Here is a 13,368-nt window from a genome sequence, read left to right as displayed (position 1 = left end):
CATTTCTTTCAAAGCACAACAGAAGTCTTTTGCTGTTTGTTCAAAACATCTTCACTTCAGTCTATTTGACCTCACTGTAAAATCATTCTACTAATTCTGGCACAAAATAGCTTTCATTTCAATTAACACTGGAATTAAGTTATATTTAAAATATTCTCTGTGTGCCTATTTGAGTAAACAAAAGACATTTTTAACATTACTGCTTAGTATTTAATACTCTGATTCTTCTACCCTTGCCACCATCTTCAAATTAAAAAAAATGCGGAAGAAAAATGTTTTCTTTGGTTTTGGGGAAAATCTGAGTCTGTTTAGCTGTTTTAACACTCTGGCAGATAACTTGACTTCAGCTTGCATCCTGGGAGAAGAACAATTAATATATATGAGTTACTGGAAAGAAAAGAGGCTTCTATGACTTGTTTCTGATATATTTTCTTTTGTTTGCCTTGTGACTAGGAATAAAATTTAGCGCTTGTATTTATTTACTGGGAAAAGCATATTTCCCATTTTAAGTAACTTGCTGTGTTAAAGAGTTTAGATATGTAGATTGTGATAGAGTGGTGTTATTAAAGTGACCTCTAAATATGAAGTATGAATAAAACAGAGGCAGAATGGAAATTTAGACTTTTATTAAATACTCCCTTACTTTTTGCTGTAACTGAGCAGAATAGTAATCATGTTTAAATGCAAAATCTGTGTGCAAACTAGTATTTTACAAGAAAATATTATCACTAATTGCATCACAAGGTAACTGAATGAAGTTGCTACTGAACCAAAGTGATTCTTTGATATATTATGTACTAATGGCTTTATCTGTTTTAAGAAGCATGATTTGAGATTGCAGTAGTTATGTTTTGAAGTATTTTAGTAAAATGGGATTGGTTTGTTTTTTATTTATTTCAAACAATATAACTTAAAATATGAAGCTTGCTAATTTTGTTCTGTGAAAAGGTAGAATCTGACTTGTTTTGATTAACCATTGTTACTCATAAGAAAATATAGATAGTGAATCTCTATAGAACCACATGTAGCATATTTAAGACCTTTAACGTTTCAAAGTCAAATGAAAGATATCTATAGAATAGACTATCCTCTTAGTAATACATAGTTGATGTCCTAAAAAGAAAGGAGACTTCTTTTCTCTTACAACATTTTCAGAAAATATGGGGGTTTTTTCTAGATAGCAAAGAACAATATTTTGAATCTGTAGTTGTAGCAAATTCCTGCTAAGTGATTTTGGACAGTGCATGTATAGGTGGAGAAGTACACTGGCCACTCAGCTCTGGCTCATTCTGTCCTGCCTCCTTTGGCAAATCTGTTGAGATGTGATGGTTCTGAAGAGTATTTCTACAAATATCTCCTTCCCACAAATTTAAAGTTACTCCTGAAACTTTACAGCATAAGTCTTATTGCTGGACAGACTCTTGTGATCAATAGTGAAATTATAAATACACAACTAAAAGACCCACTAATTTAAAGAGAATTATTTGTATTTGATGGGAAGACTGTGCATACCTGAGTATGAACATATGGCATTTGTCTGCTTTACAGTCAGTGGCAGGGTCCTGGAATTAAGTGCTCAGTAATTCTGAAATATACCTTCTTATCTTTGTCCAATTTGTAGCAATTTCACCCTAGCGAGAAAGTTTGTACAAAAGCTGAAGTAAAGCTAGCTAGTGTCTGATAGTCCCCCTTTCCCCTTACATGTTTTCCTCTCATTCCTGATTGTCCTATGGTGCAAGATCTGTCAAGGCAAGAGAGTCCTACTCAAGTGTTTTGAGCTTGATTGGTATGGAGAGAATGCTTAAAGTTGGATTACCAGACAAGGCTTTTGTCAGCTTGCTTTCCCTTTTCTTTAATGCAAAAATATTCTTTATAATTCTCAACTTCATAGGTTGTTAGTCAGCGATTTCCTCAGAACAGCATTGGAGCAGTTGGAAGTGCTATGTTCCTTCGGTTCATCAATCCTGCAATCGTCTCCCCTTACGAGGCAGGGATTTTAGATAAAAAGCCTCCACCAAGAATTGAAAGGGGATTGAAACTGATGTCAAAGGTGAATCAATAAATATTTTTATTTGGCCATATTGTAATTTCTACCTGATGAGAAAATTTAGGTAAACTTGTCATTTTTGGTAGCAACCATCATGTTTATTTAAAGTGCAGTTTCTATACTATGCTTATACATCATGATGTTAATGTTATAGCTCACAGCAATGTAAGTGTGGGGAACAGTCTGTATGGAAAGAAACCACTTGGCCAAAATGATGTATGAGATAACAGAATGCCTTCTGGCTCTTCACTTGAGCTTCTAACCTTATTTGAAAACAAAGAAACCAATGTTACTTTGACCACAGTGAGAATAATGGCAGCCAGGTATTGAAGAAATTCATACTAGCACTAAGGAAGTTATTTTTCCTATCTTTAATCTCAGTTCGTGGTATTTCCTGTAAAAATTTAAAAAAAAAAAAAAAAAAAAAAAAAAGATTTAATGATGGTGTACAAATTCTGTGGCCTGTGTATATTACCCATTTTAGATGTTGAGAAATTATAGTTTTCTTTAAATATGCATATGCTATTGCTTTTATATGGCCATATACTTTCCAGAAGAAATAGTTAACATTTAATAAAGGGTGGTTTTGAAAGGCAATTTATTTTCCTGGTCTAAACCCGAATAAAGTTCATAAATAAGAGAAGTCATTTTCTAGTATTTAAAAGCATGTGAAAGAAAATATTTTGAAAGTGAATGTATTTCAAATTAGTTGGCTTATTGGCCTTTTTTTGTCTTGAGGTTTCACAAGAAGTTAAAATGAGTATTTCTGACAGTGAAGTTACACTGACTACCATAACAGTTAATACATTAAACCTCTCTGTGTCTTTACCATCTTTTTATTACTCAGATACTTCAGAGTATTGCCAACCATGTCCTGTTTACAAAAGAAGAACATATGCGGCCTTTTAATGATTTTGTAAAAAGCAATTTTGATGCAGCACGAAGGTAGGCCCTTTGGAAACTTGCACAAAGAGTCTGTGTCATTTGTAAAGAGTCAGCAGAGAATGTTCTTACAGCCTTTTAATTTACATTGAGTCTACTTGGCAGATTTCCCTTACACGCTTATGGTTATTACTGGTTTTGAACTCTAGGTTTTTCCTTGATATTGCCTCTGATTGCCCAGCTAGCGACACTGTCAATCACAGCCTGTCTTTCATCAGTGATGGCAATGTACTTGCTTTGCACCGGTTGCTGTGGAACAATCAGGAGAAAATTGGCCAGTACCTTTCCAGCAACAGGTAAGACTTCAGAAATATTATGAAGAAGGGAACTCCTGATGGGAAATGAATATTTGGAAATACTTTCAGATGCTTCTGTTATTATTACGAAGAGGAATGTCATGGCTGAAAAACCTTACATTTGGAAACTTGTCTCATTGACAAGCCATTTTTGGGAATATGCCTAACATCTTTGCTGCCCACTTTACTGCCAGCCTTTAGTGTAAGTGTATAGTTGTCTTGTCTTTTGTAAAAATTGTTCTATGTGTAACAAACGCTTATTTCTTTGGACATTTTTTTTAAATTATTTTTTAATTTTAAAAAAGAAAATCCAGCCTGTTCAAGGTAAGGAAGGGTAGTGGGCAAAAAAAGTAGGAATTGCTGAGTGAAGAAGGACTTTTCTTTTAAGTAATATGCTGTTTCTAGGGACCACAAGGCTGTTGGAAGACGACCTTTTGACAAGATGGCTACTCTTCTTGCCTATCTGGGTCCTCCTGAGCACAAACCTGTGGCAGATACCCATTGGTCCAGTTTAAATCTCACTAGTTCCAAATTTGAAGAATTTATGACAAGGTAATGAGATTATTGTGGTGGGGACACACATTGTGGGTTTCTAGACTTCAGCATGTAAGGCAATATAAGTAGTTAGCTTTAGTTTTGAAGGGGATTTTAAAAAGCTGGGTCCACATATACCTTTTAGGTTTCTGAGTAGATTTTAATTTAAAAAATGAAATTGAGAACCAGAGACAGCAGTAATGTTTGTGATTTATCAAAGGTTCAAGATTGTGTGAACTTAATACTTTTGTTTAAAGATGCAAATAAAGAGGGTTTGGGATTTTTAATTTTTTTTTTTTTTTTGAAAGGCAGTTGTGAAAAGTTGATGTCAATGTACTGCTTTTTAGGCATCAGGTACATGAAAAAGAGGAGTTCAAAGCACTGAAAACATTAAATATTTTCTACCAAGCTGGGACATCAAAAGCTGGCAATCCTGTTTTCTACTACATTGCTCGGCGGTAAGGAATCTTTCACCTTCTCTGTCTGAAATAAACATGTAAAATCAAAAGTATCAAGTGTATATAAGAAAGGGACACCAACTTTGTAACAAACAACAATCTGAAAATAGCTTATTTGTCAAATTTTGGTAACAGTATTTTTTAATTGAGTTGTTTCCTAAATTAGAACTGTCATAGTTTTTCCACCCAGGAGTATGTGAGTATCTGTGGAAAAATACCTAAAATTTTAAATACATTTTATTAATTTTTTACTGTCTGAAGTAAACTACATCTATACCACATTACTGTTAACCCCTTATCAGTGATTTTTAGCATATTCATTTTCTGAAGTATAAAATGAGTAACAAGGTAAAACATGGGATAAAATTTTTCAAAATGGTCCATGTATCCCATTTTAAAGAGTAATACAACTATTTAGAAGTTTCACACATAGTCAAGACCATGATGTTGCTTCAGTTTCACCGTTATGTTCTAAGTGACAATAATACCATGGTTTTGGAAAATGATTAAGATTCCAGAATAATTGGAAATATCACTAAAGTAATAAGAAAAGCAGATGTTGACATGTGAACTTTGCAAAAGACTGTTTTTCCAATAAGGCAAAATTTTGAAAGTTTTAAGTCTTCCCTACTCTGGAAGATAGTGATTCGTAACAACAACAAGTAACATATGCTGCAGTATTGAAGAATTTGGGAAGAATATCCCAAGATCAATATTAGTCAGTTTATGGTCAAATTAGTCACAATTCTCTCTTTTAACAAAAAACAAAAAACCCCCACCATCTGGTTTTATTTAAATTAATGCTAGCAGTTGTAAAGCTGGAACTAGAGTAAGAATGTAACTGAAACTATCTGCACCATAAAATCCACAGACGATAGCATGTTCAAAACAGTTTCCATAGCAATTACACTCATTACTAAAAGCCATTCTTAGTCCTTTTAAGAAAAGGAAAATCATTGCGCTCACAACCAGGTGCAGTCAAAGAGAGAGCTGTAAAGATAAGATTAGAGCTGTTGTACCTTTTCTCTGTGCTGTGTTGTTGGTGCCTTTGCTTTCGGTACTGCTGTTGCTGGTGAGGTGTTGGCTGGCGGCGGTGGGACTGCTGGTTTTGGCACTGGTGGGGTGCGTGGTGGTGCTGTCGAAGTCTGCGAAGTTCTCACCAGCACTGATCGTGGTAGTGAGAGTCCTGATGTCAGTGTGGCACTTACGGATGCTGGCAGATCCTGTATGGGTGTTCGTGGTCGGATTATTGCCGATGCATTTTGTGGCAGTGGGGCTCTTGGTTTTGCTTCTGCTGCTGTTGCCAATATGGTTTCTGCTGGTGCTGCTGGTGGTAGCTGAGTTCACGCTGGTGGAGCTGCCTGTGGCACCAGTGCTGGTAGAAGTCATGTGGTTGCTTTGGCTCTTCCTGGTCCTTCTGTTGCTGGTGGGGTGCTTGTTTGTGATGCCAGTGGGGTGGCTGCTGCACCGGTGGGGTGCTTGCTTGTGGTACCCTTGCTGCTGATGTGCTTATCTGTGGCATGGTTAGGAATGGTTGTGGTCCCTGGGGAGCTCTTGCTTGAGCTGCTTGTTGGGGTAAGGCTGGGAAGAGAGCTCTTGGTGGCGGTGCCAGCGCTGCTGTCCACGGTGTGCTCCTCGCTGGTGCTGGCACTGCTACTTGGGGTGCCAACGGTGGCAGTTTCATTGACGGTGCCACTTCTGGCAAAAAGTATTGTCGTGATTTGAGGAGATGTCATCAGTGGTGAACCTTCTGCAGACCCTTTGAGTTCGTGTAAGAAGGTGAAAACAAGCAGAGGAAATCACTTCTTCAGCAGTATCTTCTGTTTGTATTCAACAATTTAAGTAAATAGTCAATATACGTTTGCAATCAAGGCATTCTTCAAATTTACATATTTCTAATGAAAATCATACCCAACAGGCATGTAAGATTTTTTCGATTAATTAAGATTTTAGATCCTTAATTTTATTAATTTTCATAGTTTTTTCATTGTTTTCAGTAGTGCTTTTTACTCAGTAGATTGAGTTACAAACTTATTTTCCTAGAAAATCTGTGCTCTGTTATATTGTGTGACTTTTGTCATTTCCTCTCAGAAATTTTCAAATAAGGAACAATTTTAATGATTGGAAAATTTTATTGTTTTACCACTGGATAATAAACATACCTTATTCTAAATTCAGGTTGGAGGCTAAAATAATGAGTGAGCTTTTGAAGAACCTTTCCAAATATAACCTCTAACTTGGTAGTTGAATTCTGCTACTTAAATATGGTTTCCTAGCCAGGATGCAATCAGAGATCCAACAAATGCATATATCTGTTCACATTTCTTTTATTATGTTTTTGATTTTTCAGAGCAACAAACAAACAAAACTTCTGTTCAGTATCAATGTGGAAGGTAAAATAAATTTCAAAACTGTTTCCTTCTTCTGGAATTTTGTACAGGCATGCCAAGGGTTTCTTCATGCTTTAAAAAAAAACCAACACAAACCACTTGCTTTCAAGCTGGTAATGTAGGGAGGAAATGCTTACATTCTCTTAGATTTGTTGCTGTGAAAGTTCTCAAACACTTGCTTCAATGCTAGCTCTTAGAAAGACTTTATGTGTAAGGCAGTCCAAAGGTGGAAAAATAAAAAAGAAAGTGTAACGTGGCTGGTACCATTTGGAGATAATATTTGTGTGAATGAGATTAAAGTGCCTGTGCTTTTTGTCATTTCTACACTTAATGAATCTGTAAGCTCATGCTAATCAAAGCAATACTAAACAACACAAAGAAAGTCTCATTACATAGAAGTAGGTAAGAAAACAAAATTTATCTGAGCTTTTTTCCAATGATTTATAGCTCTGAAAAGGGATCTATATGAGAACATTTATCTAAGTCAGCCTTTGGCTTTCCCTTTCTTTTGCTTGGGAAATTGCCTTCCTTTAACTTGACCCCTTTTCTGCATTTTCAACGCCCTTGACCCTTTGGATGCAGTGGAAGAAAACAAGATGAGTAGTACCACCTATCTTCTGTCCTGATCTTCTGTCTTCAAAAGCCATGCCCTCTTTCATGTCTTTGAGTCACCTTTGAGTCTATTGTGTTGACTGAAGTGGGCCTTTATAAAATCTTACATGAAACTTCAGTTTGCAGTATACATGGCCATATAAGTCTCTAACAGTAATTAACTACTATTAAATTGGTTATCATGTATATCTTTCACATGTTACAACAAATGGTTGAGAAGAGGGATGGCTTCTGGAAATTTTCCTTTTGGAATATTAATGATCATTGTTGAAACAAAACCAAAATTGTTTTGTTTTCAGTGAAACATGTATCCGCATGTCTAGCATCTAATGCTGTTTTCTGCTTTTCGGAAAACATTGAACAGCATGTGACTTGTAGAGTGACTTTACTGGGATATCTGAATGTTCCATGTAATTCTGCACTAGGAACAGATTTACTGAATGTTAAGTTTGAACATTACATTTATGCTAGGCTGTAGAAAAAACATTAGTGATGCCTTAAAGATTCAAAGGGAATACAGAGTTGACAGTAAAGTGAGTACATACAGTGCCAAAACTGAAGTTAGTTTGTCAGTCTTCCATTAAAGTTCATTTTTTCCCTAGATATTCCTGACACTAAAGGTGCACACAAAGTTTCAAAAGTTTAAATAAGGATACATTTTTAAATGCTGTATTGTGTAGGGGACTAACTCATTGTGAACACTGAAAATTACATATCCTTGGATTATGATTTTTGCTAAAGTTGATTTTTGCATAGGCTTAAAAAAGGATATGTACTCATGGACAGCATGTATCATCAGCTTAAATAAATTGTTTTTAAAAAGCATGCTGATTGTTTCAGGCAACTTTATGCAGTTGAATGTCAGTAGATTTTTGAAGAATATAAAATATATTATGGTCAGACCCCTTCTAAACTAGTTGTACTGCTGTCACAAGAAAAGACTGATCATGAAAATTTAGGAATAAAAGTGGATGTTTGGAAACTGAATTTTTCTCCCAGTTGTTGTTTATTCACTGTTGTAATGGAGTAAGCTTGAAAAGTTGTTAGACTATTGCAAATTAGAAGGATCAGCTGGAGTAATTTTATCTGCCCACTCCCACCTGCATTTCCCTTTTTCCCCTCAGTTCCATCAGAGTAATTTCAGAAACTGTTTTTCTGAGACTCATGCAAGTATATATCACGAGACAAAATATCTTCTCTTCAGGATGAAAAAAAAGTAGAATATATACTTTCAGGAATAGTTCAACTTAGTAAGACACCTCTTCTAAGGCAAACAGGGGGTGGTGGTGTTGTTCTCACATCTATCATGAGTTATGTTGAATATGCAACAACAGAAGTATTAATATATTAATATTAAAAGTGCTGTTGTATCCTTGTATGGTTAATTTTAGTATGAGTGAGCCTGTTTCAATGAGATGTCTTCTCTTTTTCTCCAGGTGAGATGTGTAGTGGACACAAGTAGGTATTTGAAGGGAACTTGGAATGCTTGATAGCTTTATTTGGGGTAGGAGGATGGTATTTCAGTGTCTGCCTCAGTAAGTGTGGTATCTTTTGCATGCTCAACAGAAGGACTTAGTTGCAGTTTAATGAGAAAAGGGATGTTGACTAGTTCTCTTCAGAAGTAAACTGGTGTTTTTCACTCTTATCTGGTTTGTTTTCCTTTGTAAGCCACTTGGACAACAGCATTAGGAAGATTTATGGGAAAGGATGATTTGAAGCATCTGTGCTAAAGTGAACTCGTGGTCTAGGCAAAAGGCATTCAACATCGATGGTGCCGTTGCTCCTGTAAGGAGGATTTTGTTGTAGTTAGGCTGGGGGGCCAATGTCATCATAGAGGCACACACGTATGCTCCTGCTTGGAGTGGAGCTAACAGTTCATGAACCTGCAGGGCTAACTGACAGAAAGGGTATTGCTGAGGGAAGCCTGTGTGCTTTTTTCCTTCTTCCCCCCCGGTCCCCCCCGCCCCCCCAAGATGTTTAAGCTCCTTCTGTACACAAAGGTAGAAGACATGGTAGTCTTCTCAATTCTCTTTAAAAAATTCTCTGTGTTTGCTTGCCACATTTTTCTCCTCCAGTTTTTTCCATGCGACACTGTCTTATTTCATGTCAAGTAAAATAAAATGCCTACATTGTTATCCTGTCCTGTTCAGACAAGAAATTAGGCATACAAATGCCAAGAATAGTGATAACCCGTCTTCAAAAAGTTTCCTGTGTTTGGCAGTGATCCAAGGCATCTTTATGTATTCTGTGAAGACTTGACATGCAGTGTGTTTTCTTCATTTGCAGAGTAAGAAATGGTTATTTCATCTGTAAAGAAAGAATTTCTGGAAATAAATTGATGCAAAAGTGTGCAACACATGCTTGCTAGATCAGTTACCTACCTTTTCTTTAAAAGCAGGAAAATAAAATTATCCACAGCTGGCTAACTTAACAGCAGTGTTGTATCTGTAAGTAAGTTAACAGGCATAGTGGCTATGACTTACTAATGAGTTCATGTGGAAGTCATCTCAGCAAAACTATGTTGTTGTTTAAATGCTACAAACTACCTCAGTATTTTGAGCTGAGGCCTGCAAACTATTTATATATAAATCTGTCATAAATGAAAATTACCTAGTGGTTATTTTGTGCTAATTTTGGTATTTGAAACCTTGACATTTTACTGTTAGCTGGTCCAAGGTGCAGTGATATTTTAAGTGTGCTGTTAGAATGTCGGTGAGTAGAAGGAAAGTAAGTATTGGTGCATGTTTTTACAGGCTTTTGGAAAGGTGTTATCAATATATAATGATCCTGTTCCTTCAGCATTGTGTGGTTTGAATCTCAAATCCTGTGCAGCAGATTTCTTGGGACTACATATAGTTAGGAAATACATAATTCTCACACAATCAAATACTGATATCGGCAGAAAGGCTGGGGAATTGATTAACCACTCCTTGGAACTTGATTATACACATCCAAGAATGAAGCTGGTGACATGTTTACAAAAATATATAATCCGACATTGAAATAGGCTACAGCATCTTTCACTTTTAAGTATATATACTACTTAACACTTGTCATGAGTGAAGCATACTGTGAGGTAAAAGAATAGTGATAATACCTATTCATTTTGGGGCAGAATTCTGCAGAATATCTAATCCAGTGGAGGTGAATCTGCTTTTCATAATTATGCATAAGGGCTATTTATGAGAACTATGAGATTTTATGACTGATATCTTCATGCCCTTTACTTGCAAATAATTCAACTTTTTCTGCTTACTTCCTTAACTGAGAAATTATACAATTATTAGCATCATTAAATACTGATTGTGATTTGGGTATGTGATATTTCTTGGAAAAAGATGCCAGCTTAGTGGGTGACTGTTTGTACACAGATGTTTGAGAGTAAACCTTTCCAAGTCTGGACAAGCCAGTAATGGGCCCTAATAAAGCTAGTATATAAATAATAAAGGAGGATGCCACTTGTTTATCATGTCAGTAGCTACTGAGCGTATGTATATTAATCACAGTGTTGTTCTTTTATGGGGGTATATTGAAATTTGGCTGTGAAACCCGTCCACAAGAGAGTTTGCCTGTTGAGACAGTAGATGTAAAAATTGAAAAATGAGAACATTAAATAGAAAGCACTGCAAAGTACTTTTTCATTACCAGCTTACCAGTAGCTGATCACACAGAGATAACACAGATTTAGAAAAAAAGATAGTCAAATATTTCATCTTCTGACTTGCCCAAAATAAGTTATGCCATCTTCATCTTTCTGAACCATCTTGTATTAACTAGTAGCTGTTCAGACAGTATAAAATTCCTGTCATGGGAACTCTAGTTCTGTGTATCTCACTGCTATGTATGTAATTCTGTTTAGATTGCTATGAAACTCTAAAATGCCTATTCTGTGTGTAATTCTGCTTTTTAAGTTCTTTTACTTGGCAAAGTAGTATGGATAGCCGTGACCTTTTATTTAGTAACTGATGCTTAAGGATTGTTGAATTCAGCAGAAAGGAGGGGATGACTAAAAACAAAGCTCTAACATCAGACAATAGTGGAAGTGGATGCTCTTTCGTAACTGGCCATCAGAAAGGTATTTGGAGGCAAGTGTTTATGAAAGTTTGCCATGGCATTTTTCTAATGCTGCTTTATGATCTGTATGCCCCACCCAGCTGGTGGGTTCAAAAGTCAGCAAACTGTCTGCTGTTGAATTGTGGTTTTGGGGTGAAAAGAGACTATAAATACAAACGAGCTCCAGAATGGCCTCTGATCTCTTGCAGATCTGCTGTTCTTCAGTCTTAGGAGAATGGAGATGATTTCCCTAGTTTTGTGATACTGAACTCTACAGAAATTATGAAGTTTTAATCATTGACCAAGTTACCTGGCAGTTTTTACAGTCTGAGAAGTTGTCTTCAATAAAATAGCTTTATAAACTGTGTCCGAGGGATTTTTAAATGAACCCAAACCTCAGTTCCTCAAAGGAAGATGAAAAATCACTGCTAAACCATAGTGATCATGATACAAGTCAGATATGCGTTCCTGCATTGCATAAAGGAGTGGTAAGGAGCAGATTTGTGTACATTCTATCCAGGTACAGGATACTTAATGAAAATATTGTTATACTTTGACATAAGCCTTGCTACTAGGTGGAATATTGCTTGCCTTTACCTCCCTTTTTATTGCTTGCATTCTCTTAAGCAGCTTTGTGATTCTTCAGTTTTGTTCCATGAGACTGCCTTTTCAAACCTAGCAGGTGGGGCTTTGCTCTGGAATGATGCTCTGACATCTTTTCTACTAATAGGAATGTGGCTAAGTGGTGCTTATTTGGGGTGTTTGTCTTGTGGTTCTGTGCTAGATGTCATTTTTAAAGGTGTGAAATGTAGAAAGACTGTTTAGATTGGAGCTGCCAGGATATTTGAGGGCTTGCAGCAGGTTGGGGTTTTTTTGGTTTGGTTTGGTTTTTTTTTTTTGGTGGTTTTTGAGATCTTGTTGCTAGGACATTGTTGAGTCATTTTACTGATATATCTGGATCAGTTCATATCCTTCTTGTGCTGTGAAATTTAATTCCTTCTGTCATTTTTCTTCACATTTTGTTTCCTGGGCAACAACCTGACTTCTGAAGCCAGTTCTCTTCTGTTTTTAATCCCTACACTGTTACTAAAATGATCAATAAATCGATAAATACTGATCCTGAAGTACTGCCATTAAGTTTTAAAGCTGATCCCAAATTAATTAATAGGAATACAAACCTCTGAGTTATTGCTTCAGACCGCAGCTATCCCTACAGCAGTTTTAACCTTTCAAAAGCAAGCATATTTCTATTACAAGGTGCGCTAGACCTTTTTTGGGTATTTTTGAATATTGTCCTGAAATGCTAAATAGTTATTTTGGAAAAAATAATTTCTCTGAAAATAGATTATTTTATATTTATCATGGACTGAATGACCAGCATGTTTAAAACAACACAAACCGATGCTGTCATGTTCACATCCATGCCTATCAGTTTTATTTCAGTTTGACTGCACCGTTGCCAAGCAACAAGTGCACGACTCCTACATTTGCCTGCCTACTCTCTGCTCCATTATCAACTCATTTGTATTCCAGAAAAATACAAGGAAACCTAAATTTCAGCCTGCTTTATTGAAAGCGGTCTGACTAAGAAGCCCTCTTGCTTGCACCTACCACAGGCAAGGAAGGTTCGGGTAGAGAGCACAGCCCTAGAACTTGGGAGTGCCATCTTACTTTCATACCCATCTGTAATTTTTTTGTATCCTAGCTTCCCAAGCCTGTACATGTATTGGAAAACCGCACGACCCCATTTCCACTTCTAGGCTTTTATCAGCATGCGTGAGACTTTGAAGTCTGGCTAGCAAGTCATTCGGTATGGGGGCTTGCAGTTTGCCCCAAACAACTTCTGGAAAACAGTATTTTTTTATAGAATTGTTGTTGACTGAATAGTCTTGTTATGGGTGAAACATTCTCAGAACATTTAAAGTTGATTCCATGTAGGTTTTTTACATGCAATGGCATTTGGCATCCTGTATTGAATTGTTCAGCAGAGACACGTGTAGTATTTCATGTAATTTCCTCAACTCAAGGCAGTTTAG

At 36.4% G+C, this 13,368-nt stretch overlaps 1 protein-coding gene across 8 annotated transcripts in view; it reads left to right on the top strand.

Annotated features, from left to right (window-relative positions):
• Positions 1–13,368, top strand: part of NF1 (neurofibromin 1) — a 105,255-nt gene that overhangs the window by 45,716 nt on the left and 46,171 nt on the right. For all 8 annotated transcript variants that reach the window (XR_005933410.1, XM_030029418.2, XM_041126844.1 and 5 more), the window contains 5 exons: positions 1,892–2,050; positions 2,895–2,992; positions 3,139–3,285; positions 3,691–3,837; positions 4,167–4,277. Coding sequence is in view for 7 of the 8 variants with exons in the window: in XM_030029418.2 (XP_029885278.1) it covers positions 1,892–2,050; positions 2,895–2,992; positions 3,139–3,285; positions 3,691–3,837; positions 4,167–4,277 (662 nt within the window). In the remaining variant the exon portion in view is untranslated. The remainder of the gene's footprint in view (positions 1–1,891; positions 2,051–2,894; positions 2,993–3,138; positions 3,286–3,690; positions 3,838–4,166; positions 4,278–13,368) is intronic.

Source organism: Aquila chrysaetos, chromosome 10 (genome assembly GCF_900496995.4).
Source record: "Aquila chrysaetos chrysaetos chromosome 10, bAquChr1.4, whole genome shotgun sequence".
Lineage (NCBI taxonomy): Eukaryota > Metazoa > Chordata > Aves > Accipitriformes > Accipitridae > Aquila > Aquila chrysaetos.
The sequence above is the reverse complement of the archived record's forward strand: the minus strand, read 5'-3'. Positions and strand labels throughout refer to the sequence as shown.